At 35.1% G+C, this 22,912-nt stretch overlaps 1 protein-coding gene across 1 annotated transcript; it reads left to right on the top strand.

Moving 5' to 3' along the window:
* Positions 1 to 6,753: 6,753 nt before the first annotated feature.
* Positions 6,754 to 8,435, top strand: LOC116163562. The gene is made up of 2 exons (XM_031477561.1): positions 6,754 to 7,218; positions 7,360 to 8,435. The coding sequence occupies exons 1-2, from the start codon at positions 6,886 to 6,888 to the stop codon at positions 8,272 to 8,274; spliced, it is 1,248 nt and encodes a 415-aa protein (XP_031333421.1). The 5' UTR covers positions 6,754 to 6,885; the 3' UTR covers positions 8,275 to 8,435.
* Positions 8,436 to 22,912: the final 14,477 nt, after the last annotated feature.

Below are 22,912 nucleotides of genomic sequence, written 5' to 3'. Positions count from 1 at the left end.
TTGTGGTTTTTGCAGTGACATAAAATAATGGTTAGTTGTTGTGCTTGTGGTTGCTCCAAAACGGAAAAAAATAAAAGTTTGGGAATTACATTTCATGTGTAAGTATTGATACCAATATTATTTTCATATAGTACATGTAAATTTACAAATTTTTTATCGGAATGTAGTTTGAGGTTAGTTAAACAAAAGTCATAGGCGGAGTAGACACATGGGGGTTTAGATTGTTTTCGTGTAAAATTCTTTATAATTGTATCCTTCTACAACTGTAAGGTAGGTACGCCACTGGAACAGGAAACTACTGTCCGCCATTTGCAAAAGCCATCGCGGTCGCACGTATATTGTTGATATTCTCCTTCCTGGTATTCTTTATTCATTGGACATCATCATCTGACGTCAAATAGAAAAAAAAACAATTCCCAAAGGTCTCTCTGTATTTTTATAAAAAATAATATTTGGAGAATCATTATCGATTATAAATGTTGTAAGATGGCATCTCCCAAAATTTACAATTGCACTAGTATAGCTGAAAATGCATTGGCCGTCTAGAAGAAGTTTAAATTTTCTCCAGAAAAAAAAAGGCATTTAATTCCTTTGAAAAGCACTCTGGAAAACATTTGGAAGGCGTTTCTGAATTTTCAAATCATTTTTAAGGTTTTTGAGTACATTTCATGAACTATGTTTTAACTCCTTTTGCCACAGCGTTCTACATCTAGATCCTTTCCAGGCCTTCTTAGGTTTTAACTTTCTTTAGAGCTAATCGCCTATCGAGATTAAAAAACGAATGTTGTTGGGGTTGAAAAGGGACGGGCCAATGAACTATCGTCCTTGATACAGAAGCAGATTACGAGTAGATCGAGGCCCTTCAGGCATTAATCAACTAACTGTACAGGGTGTAAATTGAGTAGAATAACATGGCTATCTTTGTTATTATTATACTTACAGATTCGGTTAAGTCGTGTAGTTTTTGATGCTAATGGTTATTCCAATGCGGTATTTTGACCAAAATAAATCGTTTCGTAGATAATTGGCAAAAAGTGAAAATTGCCATTTCGAAAAAGTTCTACCTAATAGTTTAATAACAAAGAGAGCTATCGAAAAAAGTTTCAAATAAAAATTGAAAGATTCGATAGGATAAATTCAATGGGTGTAGAAAAAACGCCAGATACTAAACACGTATTTCATTTGGGAATCAACCTTGCATTTTTGTCTTGAAGTTTATGTGACGTAAGCGACTACTAGAATTAGAATGTTTATGTAGATTGACAGATAATTTTGATTAACGTATGTATTTCACACATTACATATTTTACTCTTAATACGCTTTTATTTAATATCTACGTTCATTATTCTACATGGTGGCAGCATGAGTCGTAAGAAAAATAAAAAAAATAGCTGTAGATTATTTCGAATTCCAAAAATGTACTTATCTGGCTGTGGTGGACTACTATTCGAGGTATTTGGATATTATCAATGTCACAACTATGTCTGTGACAGAACTAATAAAAAAAATGAAGAGTTGTTTTGCCCGCTTTGGGATTCAGCCCCTTATATCATCAGTCGAATGGAGAAGCGGAGCGATCAGTCCAAACTCTCAAGAAGATTCTTTGCAAGAATAAGGATCCCACTCTCGCCTTGCTAGAATATAGGGCCACTCCCGGGCTTTTTGGATACAGCCTAGCAGAACTCCTGATGGGAAGGAAGTTGGGCACTCGGATTCCTCTCCTGACCAAAGAACTTATTCCAAAAAACGTGAACCATAAACAATTTCGTGAGTGGGACAAGTGCTATCGTAGTGAACAGGCAGAATACTTCGACCAACGTCATCGATCGAAAGAAGAAGTCCCTCTTGAGATTGGTTCCTCAGTATTCATCCCTGATAGGCAAGAAGAGGGAACAATTGTAGAGAACGTAGCTCCGAGATCCTATACCGTAGCTACAAAGGAAGGATTATATCGTCGAAATAAAACTATGTTGAGACCACTTTCTTCTACGGATAACCCTACATCAACAATTTGCTCTAGACGCGCTATCAAAGCACCACAAAGACTAAACTTGTGATTGTGATGAAAAGGGAAACCCGGGAAGAGGAGATGTGACGTAAGCGACTACTAGAATTAGAATGTTTATGTAGATTGACAGATAATTTTGATTAACGTATGTATTTCACACATTACATATTTTACTCTTAATACGCTTTTATTTAATATCTACGTTCATTATTCTACAGTTTACAATGTATTTCTTATGGCAATAATTTCATGGCCATGTCGATGATGACTATGCGAGACAATAAACGAATGAAAATTGGTTTCAATCACAATCAGCCATGGAATTATTGCCATAAGAAATACATTGTAAACGTCGAGGCAAAAATTCAAGATTGGTTCCCAAATGAAATACCAAGTGTTTAGTATCACTGGTATTGTAATTTTTTTTCTACCGAGTGATCCAATATGGCGTCCATTTAAAATAAGGAAGTTGATGTCAATATCTCAAAAACCACCATTTTGAACCCACTAAATTTATCCCATCGAAAATTGCAACTTTTATTTGAAACTTTTTTGGATAGCTCTTTGTTACTAAAATATTTGAACTTTTTAAAAATGGTGATTTTCAATTTTTTCCAATCACCTCTACGAAATGATTTATTTTTTCAGAATATCGCATCGGAATATCCATCAGCATCAAAAACTACACAACTTTGACAATTTAACCGAATCTTAAGTATAATAATAACAAAGATAGCCATGTTATCATACTTAACTTAAGACACCCTGTATAAAATTTAAAATGCATGAAAGCGAGTGGGAAAGCATTCGGAAAGAAAAAGATAACCTCTACGCGCAACCACTGCCTTAAAACAACTTGACAAATTTTATTATTACACAGACTCTTATGGCCGTTTGCACCGACAAATTTAAGCGGAGCTTAGCTTAAGCGTAGCTTAAAATCTATGGCAACCATTGTCTCAATAATCGTTGTCATGGCTTTTAAGCTACGCTTAAGCTAAGCTCTACTTAAATTTGTCGGTGCAAACGGCCATTACTAGACAGTATATTAACTAAACAGTAAACGAGGAAATTCTACCCATTTTATATCAATTATTATGACCATTTCCAATTATATTGGCATTCAGATTTGTCATAATTATCTAGAACATGTTATTATAATAATCCGGTGAAGGTTAACTTTCAACTTAATGAGGAAATCCCCACCAGTACCTACCCGCCACTGTTTACTGCGCATCTAGTAGGCGGGCTTACACGAATATAGTTATTTACCTAACAAGTTCAGTAAGTTAATTTTTCCGCATGAGCACTTTGTTTAGTGCGAATGCGGTAAAATTCTTTCCGAAAGAATTAGGTACAATATTTTTTGTAACGAATTGCTTAGAAAAGGTCAAAATTAATAAAGTATTGTAAATTAGTTTTTTTTAAATCATGAGTTGGTAACACAATAATATGTTTGGTTGGTAACATAATTTTGTAACTTTTAATCGCACTGGTCACATTTCAATTTGGAAGATTTTGTGTTAATACATATTTTGCTTTGCAATGAGTGTTACTACTGGCACAGATCTACACATACACAGATTGCTAACCTTATGCATTTTTTGGGAAACAAATTTAGGTATACTTAAAGGCGCCCTCTATTGTGGAGCAGTATAAACATGTATCGTTTAAAACTGTAATATGACGCTTATGGATTTAACCGTTAGATGTCGCTGAAACAAAATTAAAGCGCCAAAGTTTGCACAATTCGAATACCTTAATATTCGTATTATTACAGTGATATCATATGATATGTGGTACGCTAGCCATAATTGTTAATTTAACACTGGAGCTACTCATTCGTCGTAAAGGAGTTATTAAAAGCGGGTACCTGTGGTCACAGATACACACGAACATAGGGCAGGTTCTTAAAGAATCGTGAAGGTTTTTTGAAGCGGGCGGAAATTATTTGCAGCTTTAAAGGTCTTGACAGATTGCTAACCGCAAAGGTATACTTAAAAACTATGTATATCTCTGCCATAATTAACGTTACACTCTTTACCACACCGATAAGATTTGGAATACGTAGTTGGTATACATATATGATCTCTTGAATACATGTCTATAAACAAATCACAAAATAAATTCACCGATTACAAATATCAAATGCCAAAAATAACGAATTCGAATTATGCACACTTTACCGCCTTAAATAAAGTCACTAAATATAGAAAGTACCGCAATCCATTGGGCTGGTGAGTTAGAGAGAGAACGCACGATTTTTGCCCAAAAATGGTGGAAGTTACCAGATTCTAGTAACTTTAATGTTAAGGATTGTTCCACCTGTTTGGAGATATCCGTATATATTTTTATAAAACATGACAGTACTATGAAGTTAGGTTACAAAAAATTACAGCTATTCAGATTTTATTTGTCAATTTTTTTAAGTTGGCAGCATTAGCGGATGATTGCGGTACTTTCTATATCTAGTGACTTTAGCTTTAAATTTTTTGCATCGATATCTAATGCATACATCCATAAGCGTCATATTACAGTTTTAAACGGTACATGTTTGTACTGCTCCACAATAGAGGGCGCTTTTAAGTATACCTAAATTTGTTTCCCAAAAAATGCATAAGGTTGCGTAATTGCATCGTTCGCACTGAATATCCTTGGAAGTCTTGAGTGTTAACAAATATGCTTTGAAAATAGTGCTTTTATTGGTCGCGTAAGTGTACTGATCGTATTTAATATTCCCAGAAGATGTGTGAACAAATGTGTTTTCAAATTTGATTTATTTTGAGTTGCGTAAATACACTCGTTACATTTAAAATCCTTCGAAGCTTTGTGTGTGTTAATATGTGCTTTCTTAGATTGAATATGCTAATAGTTGCGTAATATCACTGGTCACATTTTAAGACGTTTTAACAATAAATGTTATTTTCCTTGAGTTCCACTTTTGAAAAATAATTTGATTAAGTACGTTGTAAGTTTTTGTTTATATATTTACTTAAAACTTAGGTACGTTTGTTTCCGATTAATCGCACTAAATACCCTCAACGGTTTAATTGATTTTACAGCAAATGACAATTAACCATGACATGACGTTCGTATTAAGTGGACTTAAATAAGTACTACCAACTGAAGAACGCCCATAACCCCTTCTCTCCAGCGGAAACTAAAAAACACTGCGATGAGGGAAAATCGTTTTCCCGTGCATCGAAGATACTTGGAAACATTATCTTTCCATACAATGAGTACAAAAAAATGTTATTCTTTAAAAGTTGCTTAAATTGATCTAAAACGTCAACATTAAATGAAACTTTGACATTTCTAAAAAAAAAAAAAACAATCATCGCAATAGCCACCTATCTAGCTCCAGTTAGAAAGCTAAAAATTAGTTGAAAGATAGAAAAAATCCAACTAGAATTCATAACCTGAGCAATAAAAATGTTTGTTAATTAAATTCAAAATTGTACTAGTTAGAACATGTAGGTTGTGTTGTCACATTTTAAAAAAAGTTCATTATTTAATGACGAAAAATAGTGCTTTCCATTTAAAAAAAAACCTCTTAGTTCTGTAGACGCCTCGGTAGACGCACGCCACTATAAATAATTTTTAAGCATGAAGATTTATTTAAATTTTTTTAATGATTTTTGACAGAATAAATTGCTTTCACATAACTAACAAAAGAATAACGTTTTTTTTTCAACGCAAACTAGTGAAAGTATTAAATTAATTAGTGCATCCATGTTACCAAGACTGGTCCACTAGTCGAAGTAGGTGTGCATTTCACTCGAAGTAGTCGTCGAAGTACTAAAAGTACCTTTCGAAGTAGTCGAAGTGGTTCGGAAAAAGGAAGCTCAACAGAGATCCACATCACATGACTTTTTGTTCGGGCTGGTGCAATAGAACTGTGAGAGTGGAGTTGAAGTAGTCTAAGTACTTCTCAAATTAGTCCGATGTAGGGGTAGGTACATATTTTGGTGAGGTGGACCAGTCTTTGAGTTCTTCTTTTAAATTTGATTATATTTTTTTTAATATTACTATATCCAAAAAAGTGTATTTCTAAAAACTAGTGGCTGCTATTTAAAAAAAATATACCCTTTGACCACACAGAAGTACGCCACTGACCACAAATAAAGTTCCTAGGGTTGGTAACAAACTTTTTGCAATTTGAGACAACATAAACAGCGTCATTAGAAAAAACGTTGTCTTGAAGATATACACAGTGTTCCAAACAAACGTTTCACCCCGTATGATTTTATAGTTTGAATTCTTTACGTGCTTGCCTAAATGCAAGATTTCTGATATTTCCAAAATGAACAAAATAATTAAATTGTGCAAGTGTTGCCGTAAGCCCTTAAGGTCCTGTCCTTCATTTGAACTGGGTAGATGTGTACAGCAGGCAATTATTGATACGTGAAATTCCGTAATTCTGTGCATTCACTTACGTGTATGTCATGCAGAACATATTGTGTCATTGTGGTAATTGACAAAGGTCAAGAATGAGTCATTTGAAAACTGGGCAAATGTATTTATTTTTAAACTATCCTTAAAAATATTCCATGCAAATAAAACCTCTTGTACCAGTCAAAAAAAGAACGGAAAAAAAATTGTTTTTCACACCGTTGGCTTTTACATCGAAAGGTTGTAGATATTTTAAATATGAAAATATAAGGGATGCGCTATCGATTGTAGGATAAGGACAAACGAGAGGGAGCCGGCCGCCGTCGCCACGCCCGTTGCAATATCTCAACATCGCGAGGCGGCGTCGAGGTTCAGTAAGCGCCGGGGCCCTTCATTGTGTGCACGTTTATTTTTGCTTTTGTACGCGTTCCAACTGAAATGGAACTTGAGAGTGTCGGAAAAGTTAATTGTTAAATATTTTGAAATGTCGGAAAGTGAAGAGGAAAGCAGTAGCGGCGCCGACTGGCCCGTTAACGAGGAATGGTTACTGGCGGTGTTAAAGGAGCATCACAACGAATTACCACGTCCATCCTCGATTACGATTGTCAATTTTACAGTGAGACCGGGATGCGATGCGGGCGAAAGCGTTCTGAGCGATATTTTGGCGGTATCCGTCAAATATCGACTGATGGAAGACGTTAATGCCGAAACATTTTCGCTAAGCTTTATAGTCAAGCTGCTTCCCCAAGATCCTTTTAGCCGGTTTTTTGTTACGGAGGCGCAATTTGACTTACGCGAAATAAAATTCTACACGCAAGTAAGTATTTCAACTCCCGCCCTTAACACAAAGACCTCATTAACTTTTCGCAACGAAAATGGGTCAATTTCCTTTTGAAAACACGGCGAAAAACGTGTCAATGTCAAAGGGTTGTCGCTTTCAAATTCTTCCTTGTTACAGATCGTACCTGACTTGGAAAAATTTCAATCAGAACATATACAAGGTGCGCCCATTGCTCTTCCCATACCGAAATGTTATTTCGCTCACTACACGGCCGGAGTTGCAGATCCGGAACCGATCCCACCAGAATCCGTCCTAGTTTTAGAAAATATTAAACCGCGTAATTTTAGCGGTGCGGAATTCTCCCGTGGATTAACCCTTCAACAGACGACGGCCGCAATGAAGGCAATCGCTCAAATACACGCTCTGTCGTTGGCGCTTAAAGTCAAAGAAGCGAAATCGTTATCAGAGAGGTACCCTTTCCTCTTCCAAACATCTAAGGCAACCGACTCCTATCAGCAACTGGTCGAGCGCGGTTTACCTCAGTTGGCACAATTTCTGGAAAGACGACCGGGCTTAGAACCGGTTCTCGAACGCCTGAACGCAATCAGGCCCAACACCAAGGAGGTGATCGAGTCGCTGTTATTGCCCGAAGAACCGATGTCCCTAATAACCCACACCGACTTTTGGTGCAACAATTTAATGTTCAAGGAAGAAGAGGGCATATGCGAATGCATCATTTTGGACTGGCAAATGGTCACCTTCAGCAGGCCAACTAACGATCTCGCCCTTTTACTGATCAGTTCAGTTTCCGCCGAATTGCGTCGCATCCATACCGAATCGCTTCTGGACGGCTATTGGGAGGCACTCAAGAGCACATGCAGACAATTAAAATTAGACATTGAAGGTGAACTCGATTACGATCGAAACAAACTCGGACTTGATTACAAACGATCGCAATTGCTCGCTTTATTATTATGTATTGGTTCGATCGACGTTGCTTTAGGGGATCCGCTTACGGAAGATCGCCTCATAGAGTTACTCAGAGATTTATACGCCGATGGGATACTGAGTCAGGATGTTATTAATAATTAATAAATTCGTTTTCGCTAATGCTACAACTTTAACCTTAAGGCAAGTAGTGATCACTCCTCTCAGCACTGAAATTTTTGTATACACACGCTATTATTGCCACTTAAGTTAATTAATATTTGTAATTATTGGTTATTATAATGAATAAAAAAACCTTTAGATTATCTATTATTGATCCTTCTCAATATTCATAAAGAAATGTTAAAACATAAGCAATAACTTATCAAAAATAAAAATATTTCTATCGACTTTCGACTTGATCTTTCTGACTTATTATTATTATTATTTCTTATATATGTTTATGTGTTATGATATGATAAGTCATCGCCCTCAAATGACTTTAAACAAATGCTACCTCAAGTTTACTCCAGGCCGCTCTATACCACTAGCACCAGACAGATTTTCAAAAATTATAAGACTAAAATAAATATTTAGTTCAATATGTAGCTTAGTATTGGCCGCCATTAAGCTACCCTCCGCTCATCCAATATTTTTATTTTTACCACCCGCACATCAGTTAAGGGAGATATTGCATTGGGGTAAAAAATGACCCCCCACTTTTTTCACGAAAAGCACCATGAATTCGAATCAAACAAAATCTCGATGATGTTGGTCCATCTGTACTCGTATTTTTTATACAGGGTGTTACATATGAGTAGGTATGTAAAAAAAATTGCGTGGTAGATGGGCCAAAACCAAGAATGCTACATAAGGATTGCTTGATCCCTATACTTGTAATGTTGCCCAAGTTTAAGTCATATGTGACGTCACCAACGGACCTGGCTGTCAGAATTGACAGTTATAATTTGCTAAGTTGTAAACTTTTTGCATTAGTGATATAACTAGGCATGGGAATTTTTTTTTATATATCGATAGGTATCGATAGTTATCGATATATCGAATAACAATAGGTAGAGCTAAAAAAATCGATAGATCGATAACTATCAGTATATCGATAAGTATCGATATATTATCGATATATCGATATGTCAATAACTATTGATATATCGATATGTCGATAACTATTGATATATCGATATGTCGATAACTATGTATATGTCGATAACTATTGATATATCGAAAACTATTGATATAACGATATGTCGATAACTATATAACTTAGAAAGTATAAATTGTGCACAACTCTTGTGCAGATAAAGCCCATTTTTTTAAACCGAAATAGCTGAGTAATTGGTTGGGTTATAAGTAGGCATGGGAATTTTTTTTTATATATCGATAGGTATCGATAGTTATCGATATATCGAATAACAATAGGTAGAGCTAAAAAAATCGATATATCGATAGATCGATAACTATCGATATATCGATACCTATCGATAACTATTGATATATCGATATGTCGATAACTATTGGTACGATAAGATTACCTATGTTATTGTTGAAATTTCAACGAGCGCTACTATTTTTATTAATAAAATCCATTTTCGGGTTTACTCTCGTGTAAAGTTACTATTTTTAGTTGCTCGACGTTTCGGAAACTTAACTTTGCTCCCTTTCTCAAGAGAAGCGCTACGTCACATCATCATCCATGCAAAATCCACGCAGTAATAAAATCTTTAGAAATTAGATCTTTTCGTCTTACTGACGATTGCACAAAAAAAGGAAAACTTCAAAAACTTGACCAAAATGTTGCATCAAAATGGCTACTGTTTAGATAAAATAAAGAAGACAATCAAAGGGTGTAATAATCTTTCAATAAAACCCACTTTACATAAAAGGCATCATAGATCAAATTGCCAACACATTTCCAAAAGATAAATTTAGCGTATGTTTTAAACCTCACCGTTCTCTACAACATCTCCTTAGAAATCCCAAAGACAATATCCCAGGTAAAAACAAGGAGTTTACGAAATTCGTTATACTAATTGTATTAGATCATACATAGGTCAGACTAATAGGAGACTAAATGTCAGAGTACAAGAGCAGTTGTTGGCAATTAAACATCATACTACATCTTCTTCAGCACACACCATCTGCAAACTGGACATTATACTGAACCAAACACTATAAAAGAAACGTTAGTTTCCAAATTTCGCAAATATGAAATAAAATACTTATCAATAAGTAAAATATATCGATAGGTAAGTACTCGATACTTATCGATAGGTGAAACCAGTTATCGCCCATTCCTAGTTATAACTGTGTGTATAAGTGTTCGCTATATTGCAACAAAAATGCTTCGACGCCGACGTGCAGTATTGGACTGTAATAACAATTTGGGCTCGAATTTGGGGAAGTATTCACATTTTACACTCAACTGGCGATTTGCAGCACGACAATTAAGTAGCGCGAAGTAATTATCAAAAGCGACTCCTCGAAGAAAATTTCCACTTTACAGCGTTTCAAAAACGCATCGTGAGAAGGAGCTCTTAGAATTAACATAATATAAAATACAATATAAGTGGTGCACAAATCGAAGCATGGGGGGGCGTCTGGATCCGCCAGTGACGTCACTACACGCTACGAAAAAATTCCGTGATCGAGCAATCCTATATTGTATAGCATCCTTGGACCAAAACAAACACTTTTTCCAAATAAACCCAGGGTCCAACGTACGAGTATTTTGTTTGGTAGCCACCATCGAAAACGTGGTGAAATTTGCGGTTCTTCTTTAATTTTTTTCTCATCAACCATACGAGTTACAATGACGGGTCTTTGAATAGGTTTTGGGGTATCCCCTTTTTGGATTTTGTAAAAAATTTTTCAAAATTCCTCCACGAAAAGGCGCACTCCTAAATGAGGGTACGAAAAATTTCTGATTTTGACGAAATTTGGTATCTGGGGGTTTTTGAATACGAAAAGCACGAATCTGACATTAGTTTTTGAAAACTCCAACAAAAAAATTCCACGCTAGCACAGATACAGCCCACAAACCTGTGCATGCGCGATTATGCACTTTTATGTCTAAGAATATCTGTGCCAAATTTGGTTCCAATCTGTTCAGTTGTTTAGCTGGAGATGAGGGTACAGACAGACAGACAGATAGACATCATCGAGATTTTGTTTGATTCTGATTCCTGGTGCTTCAAAACGTGTATTTCTGTCAAAAACGTGGTCTTTTTTTAAAAAAATCAGATCAAATGGAATAGATGGCTGTAATAGGCAACCAACTCTACACGAATGTGTTTTAAATAATAATCTGCATCAGCTATGGAAACAGTAACTCAAATTATATCACAGTTAGCTATTACTCTTTATTTTTATTATTAGCATCAAATTGTGATTTTTTAACACAAAGATGTATAGCAAAGACGATCAAGTTGAAATAGTCACATGGTATCAGGGTGAAGTTTAAGAACTGTAAAAACAACTCCAGTATGTCGCGTGTAATGTTGGTTGCCTACATCCATCTATTCCATGCTGTGATAAGGTATTTCATTGGATCATTTTGCAAAGAATAAGATCATTCTTTGCAAAAACATAAAATCATATGCTTTAACAACACCGTTAGCGGATAACATAGTTAAGTGTGGTTTTACAATACCAACTTTTAACTACCATGATTCGATGCATTTGATCCGTTTTTAGCGCATTTCCACAAAAAAAAAAATGCGCTATTGTGGCCACTTTGTCCGTCCGTCCGTCCGTCCGGCTGTCCGTCCGTCCGTCCGTCCGCTAACTTTGCGACGCTACTAGTTCTTTATCTTAAGAGCTATTGTTCTACTTTTTTCGCTATTTGGTTCGTTAAGGTGTCGAGTCTTGTACCAAGGAAGGAATTTTTTCTGTACCGCTTACAAAAAAAGTTATTGTAAAAAAAACAAAAAACCGTTTTTACATGTTCCATAATTTTACACTTTTGCCGTTTATTAACGATCCTAGAGATCGTTTATAATTTTGCATTGCTATCTGTCGCCTGCCGGGTGGTCTCTCCGTCTGTTCCTTTGTCTGTCTGTCCATCTATCTGTCCGTGTGAACGATAACTTTGTTTAGAAATGTTCGATCGCTTTTACATCTCCGTTCAATTCAATATGGACATAGCTTTAGCCATATAATACGCAATGCCAAAAGTTGAATCGAATCGATTCAAAATTCACAGTGCCCTTTTCGCATCTCGACCATTTATAAACCGAATTGCAAAATTTTTTACTTATAAAAGTATTTGAATGAAATTTGATACATAGGCACTTGGAATAAAGGAAAATCAAACGCCAATTTCAAAATTTGGTTTTGCACATGCGCAGTGCCAACTTTTTTATTTATGGAAGAATTTAAACGAAATTTGATACATAGGCACTTGGGATAAAGGAAAATCAAAAGCCAATTTCAAAATTTAGTTTTGCGCATGCGCAGTGCCAACTTTTTTATTTATGGAAGAATTTAAACGAAATTTGATACATAAGCACTTCGAATAAAGGAAAATCAAACGCCAATTTCAAAATTTGGTTTTGCGCATGCGCAGTGCCAAATTTTTTATTTATGGAAGAATTTAAACGAAATTTGATACATAGGCACTTGGGATAAAGGAAAATCAAACGCCAGTTTCAAAATTTGGTTTTGCGCATGCGCAGTGCCAACTTTTTATTTATGGAAGAATTTAAACGAAATTTGATACATAGGCACTTGGGATAAAGGAAAATCAAACGCCAATTTCAAAATTTGGTTTTGCGCATTCGCAGTGCCAACTTTTTTATTTATGGAAGAATTTAAATGAAATGTGATACATAGGCACTTGGAATAAAGAATCATCGAGCGCCAGTCTCAAAATTTTCTTTTGCGCATGCGCAGTGCCAACTTTTTTATCTATGGCACCATTTAAGTGAAATTTGATACTTAGGCGCTTGGAACAAAGGAAAATCTAAAAATGTTTTTAAATTTAGGTTTGCGCATGCGCAGTTCCAACTTTCTTATTTAGAAAAGCATTGAAATGAAATTCTTCTCATAAACTGAAATTGAAGTAACACGTCAAAAATGGGTTGCCCATGTGCAACGCTATTTTCATATTTGTGGCCGGATTTTTACGATTTTAACAGAAGTTGCATCTTATAAATGGGAAATGAATGCAAGTGGAAATGCGCTTTATGTAAATCGTTTACGATTACTTTTTAACTTGTTTAAAATATACATAGGTCATATGTATACAATTTCCCTGTATACCACTATAAATATGGCGTTATTGAGACATTTGGGTTAAATAGTGATTAGAGAGATGTGAGATGAGGATGAAAAATTCTTTAACTATACATTCAGGTACTTAAGGACCAGGTTAAAGAGTAAGAAACACCCTTCTGGCTTTTGTTCATTTTTGTCACTCAAATATTCATATCTATAACGCATGTACACATCAAACTAGCAGACCTGGTGAACTTTGTACCGCCTATTAGTCAGCGTTCCGGTCCCGGATGGGACATAAGCTTGGTTTCGGCGGCTCTGCTGCCTTACCTCGCCCAACTGTCCTACTCCCTTCGGGGGACGTCTCTCTGATCCTGCAATACAGGAGAAAGTAGATCTCCTTACCAACTCATTATGGAGTAACTTGAACAGGCGTGTCCTCTGAGGACTGCCAAGACGCCCTATAACCATCCTTGGTGATGCATGGCGCTCGAAAAGCAGAAAACAAAATTGGACAAACTGCCCAAGGAAGAGCAAAGTTGCAGCCGACTAGGAGGCCTATAAGGCAAACCTAAGGGTACCTATACAGGGTGGCCATTTGAAAACGAAACAGAGCCTATTTTGTGGACCTCAAAACATTTACGAAAAAATCCTCGGACCCGTCAATTATTGATCAAAGGGGAACCATTTTTTTGCTAGTTTCGCCCCTCTGGGGGCAAAGCCATAGCGGGGGTGACAAGTGCCTCCAAAATTTTAAATCGAATGGGGGGTCGAGTGATACCTTATTTTGAAGGTATTTTTATGTAGATTATAACTCTTAAGATTTAAATTAGTTTTATTTTAAGTGCTTAAAGCTAAAATCAATCAAGTAAATGTTGGAAATGTTGGCCTTCGACTTCCATACAATAATACAGGTTTTGTTCAAACCTTTCCCGTACATTTTGCAAAACTTCTGGGGTGATTTGACGACATTCATAAATTATTCTTTGTCGCAAGTTCTCTAGCGAAGTTGGCTGACTAGCATAAATTTTAGTTTTTAAATGTCCCCATAAAAAAAATCTAACAGATTTAAGTCCGGGGAACGAGGATGCCATTCAATAGCTCCTCTTCTTCCAATCCATTGTCCTGGAAACGTTTGGTCCAAATATTGACGAACCCTTGCAGCATAGTGGGGTGGCGCACCATCTTGTTGAAGTACTATACGATTTCCCAAGTACTCGTTGTTATTTTCTAGTATCTCCACTAATGCTGGATGAATCGTATTTTCTAATAACTTCAAGTACTTCTCTCCTGTTAGATTGCCAGGTAAAAAGAAGAGGCCTACGATATGGTTACCAAAAATGCCAGCCCAAACATTCAATTTTTCGGGACGTTGTGTATGTGTATGCACCTCACGAAATATTCTGGGATTTGAATCAGCCAAATGCGACAGATGCGTATTTGTCACTACTATTATTTGACAACAACAATTGACAAACACTATTAAACTTTAAAATGTTGCTATAGTAACGCTCTCAACAATAACCAAGATTTCCGTTGCAGAATTGGCATAGCCACCTACCTACACGTATTAAAAAGAAAAAAAACAACAACAAAAAGTACGGTTCAGAATGTAGGAGAACAACATTTTTTAGCGCATTTTTGAAAAAAATACGCTATTATATTCGTTATTGCTGGCAGGCCGGCTGTCCGCGTGAGTTCTCCACAACTACAATAGCTAGAGAATTCAAATTTTCACTAAAAGCTTTCTGCTATAGTGTAGATGTGCAGGCACTAGTCTATTTTCAGTTAGATTACTTGTGAGATCGATAATTGAAGAAAATAATTTCGATATGGGTTTCGGAGGTGCTATAATTTTACAGTTAGATAGCGCTACCAGTATAAAAACTTATTATTTACTTTTTACAAAATGAAGACGTACCGTCAATTGAAATTAACTAAAATTAATTATTTAACGCAGCCAAAATTACTTATTAGATCGATAATTTTAAACTTCGCTAATAAAATACTGATCTGTATCACCAAAAATGCGCTTTAATCATGCATATGCTGATTTACAACTTGTATTTACTGTTGTATTAATTTTTGTTATTTAACTAATTTATTTACAAGCATTTTTTTCATAAGAAAATGTTGACACGTTTTTAACATTTATTAGCCCCTGTATCGGCTAGGCAAATTAGTAGCGATTTAAAACTTAAGGGTTATAATCCACATAAAAATACCTTCAAAATAAGTTATCACACGACCCCCCATTCGATTTAAAATTTTGGGAGCACTTGTCACCCCCGCTAGGGCTTTGCCCTTAGGGGGACGAAACTAGCAAAACAAGTTAAAAAGTAATCGTAAACGATTTACATAAAGCGCATTTCCACTTGCATTCATTTCCCATTTGTAAGATGCAACTTCTGTTAAAATCGTAAAAAACCGGCCACAAATATGAAAGATAGCGTTGCACATGGGCAATCCATTGTTGACGTGCTACTTCAATTTCAGTTTATGAGAAGAATTTCATTTCAATGCTTTTTTAAATAAGAAAGTTGGAACTGCGCATGCGCAAACCTAAATTTTAAAACTAATGTTAGATTTTCCTTTGTTCCAAGCGCCTAAGTATCACATTTCACTTAAATAGTTCCATAGATAAAATAGTTGGCACTGCGCATGCGCAAAATAAAATTTTGAAACTGGCGTTTGATTTTCCTTTATCCCAAGTGCCTATGTATCAAATTTCGTTTAAATTCTTCCATAAATAAAAAAGTTGCCACTGCGCATGCGCAAAACCAAATTTTGAAATTGGCCTTTGATTTTCCTTTATCCCAAGTGCCTATGTATCAAATTTCGTTTAAATTCTTCCATAAATAAAAAAGTTGGCACTGCGCATGCGCAAAACCAAATTTTGAAATTGGCGTTTGTTTTTCCTTTATTTCAAGTGCCTATGTATCAAATTTCATTCAAATACTTTTATAAGTAAAAAAGTTTGCAATTCGGTTTATAAATGGTCGAGATGCGAAAACGGCACTGTGAATTTTGAATCGATTCGATTCAACTTTTGGCATTGCGTATTATATGGCTAAAGCTATGCCCATATTGAATTTCATGCAATTCAGTTAATAACTAACGGAGATGTAAAAGCGATCGGACATTTCTAAACAAAGTTATCGTTCACACGGACAGATACAGGGGCAGACAGACAAAGGAACAGACGGACAGACCAACAGACAGACGACAGACAGCAATACAAAATTATAAAAGATCTCTAGGATCGTTAATAAACGGCAAAAGTGTAAAATTATGGAACATGTAAAAAACGGTTTTTTGTTTTTTTTTACAATAACTTTTTTTTGTAAGCGGTACAGAAAAAATTCCTTCCTTGGTACAAGACTCGACACCATAACGAACCAAATAGCGAAAAAAGTAGAACAATAGCTCTTAAGATAAAAAAACTAGTAGCGTCGCAAAGTTAGCGGACGGACGGACGGACAAAGTGGCCACAATAGCGCATTTTTTTTTATTTTTGTGGAAATGCGCTAAAAAACAAGAAAACAAACAATTATTACAAAGAAAAAAAACTACAATTAAAACTTAATCTTACTTACATTCGGTACATGTCCAAACTGCTAATCCCAATACGTTACACACAAAAAAAAACAACAAAATTCAAATTTACACAAAACAACACTCAAGTCGGCGCCGACACACCTTAGTGAAGGTGAAGGTCTAAACTTCCAAAAACTGCCGCAAACTCGGCTTGTTACTCCGTAAAACGGAAACTCCACAAACTTCCAAAACTGCTGGCCTCAACACAAATCCAAACTACTGCGGTAACTCGCCGAAGCGAAAATAAACAACTTCACTAAACTCAAAAACTGCCCTGACTGGCAACAAACTGACGACTAAAAACTTCACAACTCCAAAACAAACTTCAAACTTCTGCAGACGTGGATCTGCTCTCCACTTGGCAAAAAGCAATTTAAATTCCCAAACAAAGAAACGTAGTTCTGCCTTGACTCTGGTAAAAAGCCCTTCCTCTTCTCAGTCCGTTCTATTTAAGGTGGAAACCCTTCTTCCAAAATTACAAATTAAAACAGCCAATGATAAGCAGTTGCCAACAGAAAATATCCCTCCTAACTAACTTAAACTAGAGAACTTTTAACCGACATTAAGAGATAACACAAAATTAAAATACTAGGAAAAATAGAATTTTCTATGTTTTAAATACAATGAAAAGGCGATAAATAACATCCACCTGTCAATTAAATTAAGCGTTTACAATGATAACAGAATAAAAGCGATATAAACACTACAAACCTTGACCTCTTCTTCGTAACAATAATTTCTGTTGAAGTACTTGACGAACGATACAAAACAAAAATTTAATTAAGAAACATTAATCACATTGAAAATAGGAAACCGCCCTTGTCCATTCTAGTTAAGAATCCCAAAATTTCCTCCTGCCAGACAAAATAACACAGCATATTTTATATATAATGAACGATTTAGATGTGTAGTACAGGGTGACATTTTAGGTATGTTTACGACATAGGAGTAGAAAACCATATTTTATAAGACGTACTGAATTATCAATTGATAAAGGAATAATAATGTAGGGTTTTAGAGTAGTAATTCCAACTAAACTACGCGCACAATTGTTAAGTGAACTTCACAACACTCATGAAGGGGTGGTCAAAATGAAAAATAACACAAGAGCTTATTTTTGGTGGCCCTCCCTTGATCAAGAAATTGAAAATAAGGCAAACAATTGTAAGATTTGTATATATTTTAGGCCAGACCCAAAAAAAAGCAACTGTTATACCTACAACTAAAGCTATTATGTGTATGAAAGAATACATGCTGATTTTCTAGGTCCTTTTAAAGGGAAAATGATTTTAGTTATAACGGATCTATATTCTAAGTGGTTAGAAGCGTTCATTGTAAACAATACCATTGCTGTAACAGTTATTGATATATTTAGACAATGTTTTGCTCGTTTTGGTCTTCCACGCATTTTACATACAGATAATGGCCCTCCATTTGATTCTGTTGAATTTTCTACCTTTTTAAGTAATAATGGTATTAAATTCATAACTTCACCTCTCTATCATTCAGCGTCTAATGGATTTTGCGAAAATGCAGTTAAGAATATTAAGTACGGATTGTTAAAAGCTATTAAGGATAACAAGAACGATAATGTAACATTTGAAACATTACTGAACAGATTTTTATTTCATTATAGAAACTCTATTCATGTATCAACAGGTGTTTCACCTTCTAGCTTAGTTTTTAAACATGAAGTGAAAACAAGATTTGATTTGTTATCTAATGATGTAGTAAAAAATGAAGGTAGTATTAAGGACGGTAGAAATAAGATATTTTTGGTGGGTTATTTTACGAGATTTCCTTGTTCAATAGGTCTTACTATATACAAAAACACAAAAAAAATTTTTTTGAAAAATTTATTCAAAAGAAAAAATAAAGTCCCTTCTAATGGATATCGGGTCTTTCATCTAAAATGTTTATGTACACTTGGGATACTTACATATTGTAGTGTTTAAGTTAATTTACTTGTATAATGTACAATGTAACATGAGATGGCGTAAAGGTCGCGCACAAGAACGCGCGCAGTCGATTGATGGCAATAAAAATGTACAGACGAGTTCGTTCAATTATTTTACTTTAATGGATGATAACTGGGTGTAATCGTGATTCCTTTGGGAATATTACACATATGACTACAACAGAATTGAAATTTCTAAATCTATAGATTTTAACCTGTGTATAATGCACATTTATAATCAAAATGCTATTCATTTACTATGAAAATTTCTACAACAGTTCCTATTTTTCACAAAACAAAGATGAACATTGCATTTCACACAATAAACATGTGTCTTCCCTTTGGAATTGGTTTTTTTGCACCTCGTTGCTTCCTTTTTGTTGTCCATGTCTGGCATATGATCAACCATATCAATTGGATTTCACGGAAGGGTCGTACCTCACCCAATCCCCGTTTTTTTGTTGGTGGTGGCGTACTGGGAGGTGTAGAACTACTTGGGCGACCAATCCTTTTTTTTCCATGAACTGCTGGCTTTCCTACTTTTATTAGATCCTGATGATGATGGCGTCGCGGAAGATAAACATGCCTACACTTTGGTTCCAATACATTCTGACTCTTGGAAATCTTAGGCATCCCATCAGAATGTGTAAACCAAAAAGACTTTTGATTTCGCCAGCATGGCAAACCTTAAATTTTTTCCCTTGTTGTAAGGCATAAATATTAGGTAGTCATTTCAGACATTTTCAGAAAACTGTTTTCTGGCAAGTACTGTGAGAAATAATCCAAAGGATTGAGTTCATCGTCAAGTTCGTTGATATGTCGTGGTTGTGTTATTGGAAATTGATATTTCAAAAATTTCCCTTTTTCCATTTTACGTCGGTTTTTCTAGTAGTATTGAACTCTTGTATAAAGTGATGACGTTCTTCTTGAGAGGTCTGCTCCTCTACCTTGTCTTCGTCTACTGCTACCTCCACTGACGTTTCAGGTTCATTTTACGATTCTATTACTCTCCAAGGAAATTCTGTAGGATTACTGGCCACAATTTCGTCTTCATCAACCTCATCTTCTAAATCTGAAGATTGATCTAGTTGCTGTAAAACCCTCTCACATTCTTCATTTATAGCGTCATCATCCAAAAATGATAACAGAATGATCGCATCGTTAGGATTTTCAGGATCGTACAATCCTAAAATAAAACGTGATTTTAGTCCCAGTGTCCATTACAGTGGACGCTAGTACAATTCGTTTTTTTGGAAAATTATATGCTCCTTGTAGATTTTTAATTGATTTACTGTGATACTAAAGGATGTTAGGAATTGTAAAAAAATGTAACTGGCCTAACAACTAATCATGACTACCGAAAAACTTAATTATATACTTACTTCTGTCAGCACCTGTTGTGTCGGCCATGTCACAGTTTCTACTTCATATTGTAATTACACTTTTACTCGAGAGATGTCGCGCAATGTGTGTTTTTAAGTTAAATAAATGTCCACCATGATATACATGAGGTCTCCAACGACTAAAAATGCACTATGTGCTCCTAAAACGGTGTTAAAGGTAGTGTCCATTATAATGGACGTGGGGTCTGAAAGGGATAGAAACCCAAATAGGAAGGGATGGGTAGCAGCGTGTATAGACGAAGTGCTAAGCGATAGAGTTTATTTCTGCAAGATCGAAAATGAAGATTTAATTTGGAAACGTCCTATAAATCAAATACTAGAAAATAAAAGCACAGAAATAAACCCTGCCATTAACCTAGACAATAAGAAAGACGTAGAAAAAGTTGTTTTTCTACCTAACGAAGATAATGTTAGTGATAAGTTAAATAATAATAATAATAATAATAATAATAATAATAAAGTCTTTTATTAAATCATGCCACACACACAATTTAACAGGGCGAAGTTCAGATGTTGGGCTACTCACGGCGACCCAACTCTGCTCTTACACTTAACCCTACTATAATGAAAAGAAATCAAAATCTAATTGGGAATTGTACAGAAAAATAAAGAATTACTTTGTAATGGGAAAAAAAAAATAAGTACATAAATAACTTTATGAAATACAAAATGTATGAAAAAAAAAATAATAAAAATAAATAACTTACAGTCAAATGGGTTATAAAATTTAACTCAACTCAAACGTTTGCCTAGCAAAAACAATGTTATGGAGTGCCTTCTTAAATTTCCCGACGGGTATGCTTTTTAAACTATTGCTTAAAGCATTATATTTTTTAGAAATATTGTATGAAAATGATCTTTCATATAATGCCGTTTTATGAATTGGTGGTATAATTAAGTTAACGAATCTAGGGTTATTACTAAATTGAATTTTGTTATATAAATAAACAGGTTCATTTATTGTTACCACTTTATGGTATAAGACCATCTCATGCACATATCTACGATTTTTCATACTTAACCATCCGGTTTCTTTTAATTTGTGTGATATATGATGATGCTTCCCTATTCCATAAATTAGTCTCAAACAAGAATTTTGAATTTTTTGGATTCTATTGGAATCATAAGTATCCAAACATGGTCCGTACACATTAGCACAATACACAGAGTGTGACAGGACAAGTGAGTTACAAAGCGAAATTTTTATTTGTTGATTAAGTATAGAACGTTGATTAAAAATTAATTTTAAATTTGAGTACGCTTTTCTTATCCTATTTGTAACAAGTGATTTAAATCTCAACTTGGAATCAATTTCTAACCCAAGAACTTTCACATCATATTTAATTGGTAGAATTTCATCGCCCACTTTTATAATCATCTTTCCAGGCCTCTCTTTCTTTTGCTCCTCCAAAGATGATTACAGAGGATTTTAATGGGTTTATTTTTAAGTTAAGTTGTTCCGCCGATTGTAATAAGTCGTTGAGGTCACTATTGATTCTCTCATTCGCAAGGCCTAAATCTTTACTAAACAAATTATATTGTAACTGCGTATCATCAGCATATTGATAGCACGTTGCATATTTCAGGCAATTGGGGAGGGTGGCAGTGTATATAATGAACAAAAGAGGTCCCAACACCGACCCTTGTGGAACTCCCATTGCTACAGGTGTTGACAATGATTTATTATTATTCAATACTACCTGTTGCGTCCGATCAGTAAGATAGTTCTTAATCAGAGCACACGCATTGTTGCTAAAGCCAAAATAATGCAAAATGCTTATCAATATATTGTGATCTATTAAGTCGAACGCTTTAGTAAAATCTAGTGATACCATCACTGAAGTTTTCCCTGATCTAAGGCTGAAAAAATATCGTCTGTAACATTCAACAACGCGGTGCTGCAGCTATGGTTTTCTCTAAACCCAGATTGTGACTGTGGTAATATATCATTATCAGACAGATGGTATTTTATCTGAGATGCCATAATCTTCTCTAAAATTTTAGAAAGAATTGGTAAAATGCTTATTGGTCGCAATTGAGAATAACTTTCAGGATTACTAACTTTCGGTAGTGGTATAACATTGGCATTTTTCCAAATTTTTGGTACTGTACATGATTTTAAGCAAAAATTTATTATGTAGGTTAAATGTGGTGCAATATAAGGGCAACATAAACACAACATTTTTGTACCAATTCCATCTGATCCAACAGACTTTGTTTTAATACTAAATAACACATTTAAAACATCCATCTCGGTAACTTCACGAAAATGCAACGTACTAACAATTTTCTCACATGTATGCTCGGTGTAATACTTAACTGTATCAGAAGCTATCCCAAGATCAGAATCTACAGAGCTTGTAAAGACTTTATTGATGGCATTCACATCAGATAGATTTGGTGGCACAGTTAATTTATCTTTCGAGTATACATTGAGATCTCTCAAGTTCTTCCAGGGAACTCCCTTTCCTAGCTGTTGGAGTTGGTTTTCCAAAAATGCTTTCTTTTCCCTTCTAATAGCCTGAGTGGTATAATTTCTAATTGCCTTATAATAATTCCAATCTGTGCACGATTTTGATTTTTTAAATTTCATTAAAGCCTTATCACGTAAAAG

The sequence above is a fragment of the Photinus pyralis genome, unplaced genomic scaffold (assembly GCF_008802855.1).
Source record: "Photinus pyralis isolate 1611_PpyrPB1 unplaced genomic scaffold, Ppyr1.3 Ppyr1.4_LG2, whole genome shotgun sequence".
Classification (NCBI taxonomy): Eukaryota; Metazoa; Arthropoda; class Insecta; order Coleoptera; family Lampyridae; genus Photinus; species Photinus pyralis.
This window is presented reverse-complemented; position numbering and strand designations above follow the sequence as displayed.

What these genes read in the sequence shown, in the direction of transcription:
- LOC116163562 (XM_031477561.1), top strand. Translation starts at nt 6,886, where the DNA reads ATGTCGGAAAGTGAAGAGGAAAGCAGTAGCGGCGCCGACTGGCCCGTT. An exon ending in AAATAAAATTCTACACGCAA is followed by an intron (nt 7,219 to 7,359) that starts GTAAGTATTTCA and finishes TCCTTGTTACAG; the next exon opens with ATCGTACCTGACTTGGAAAA.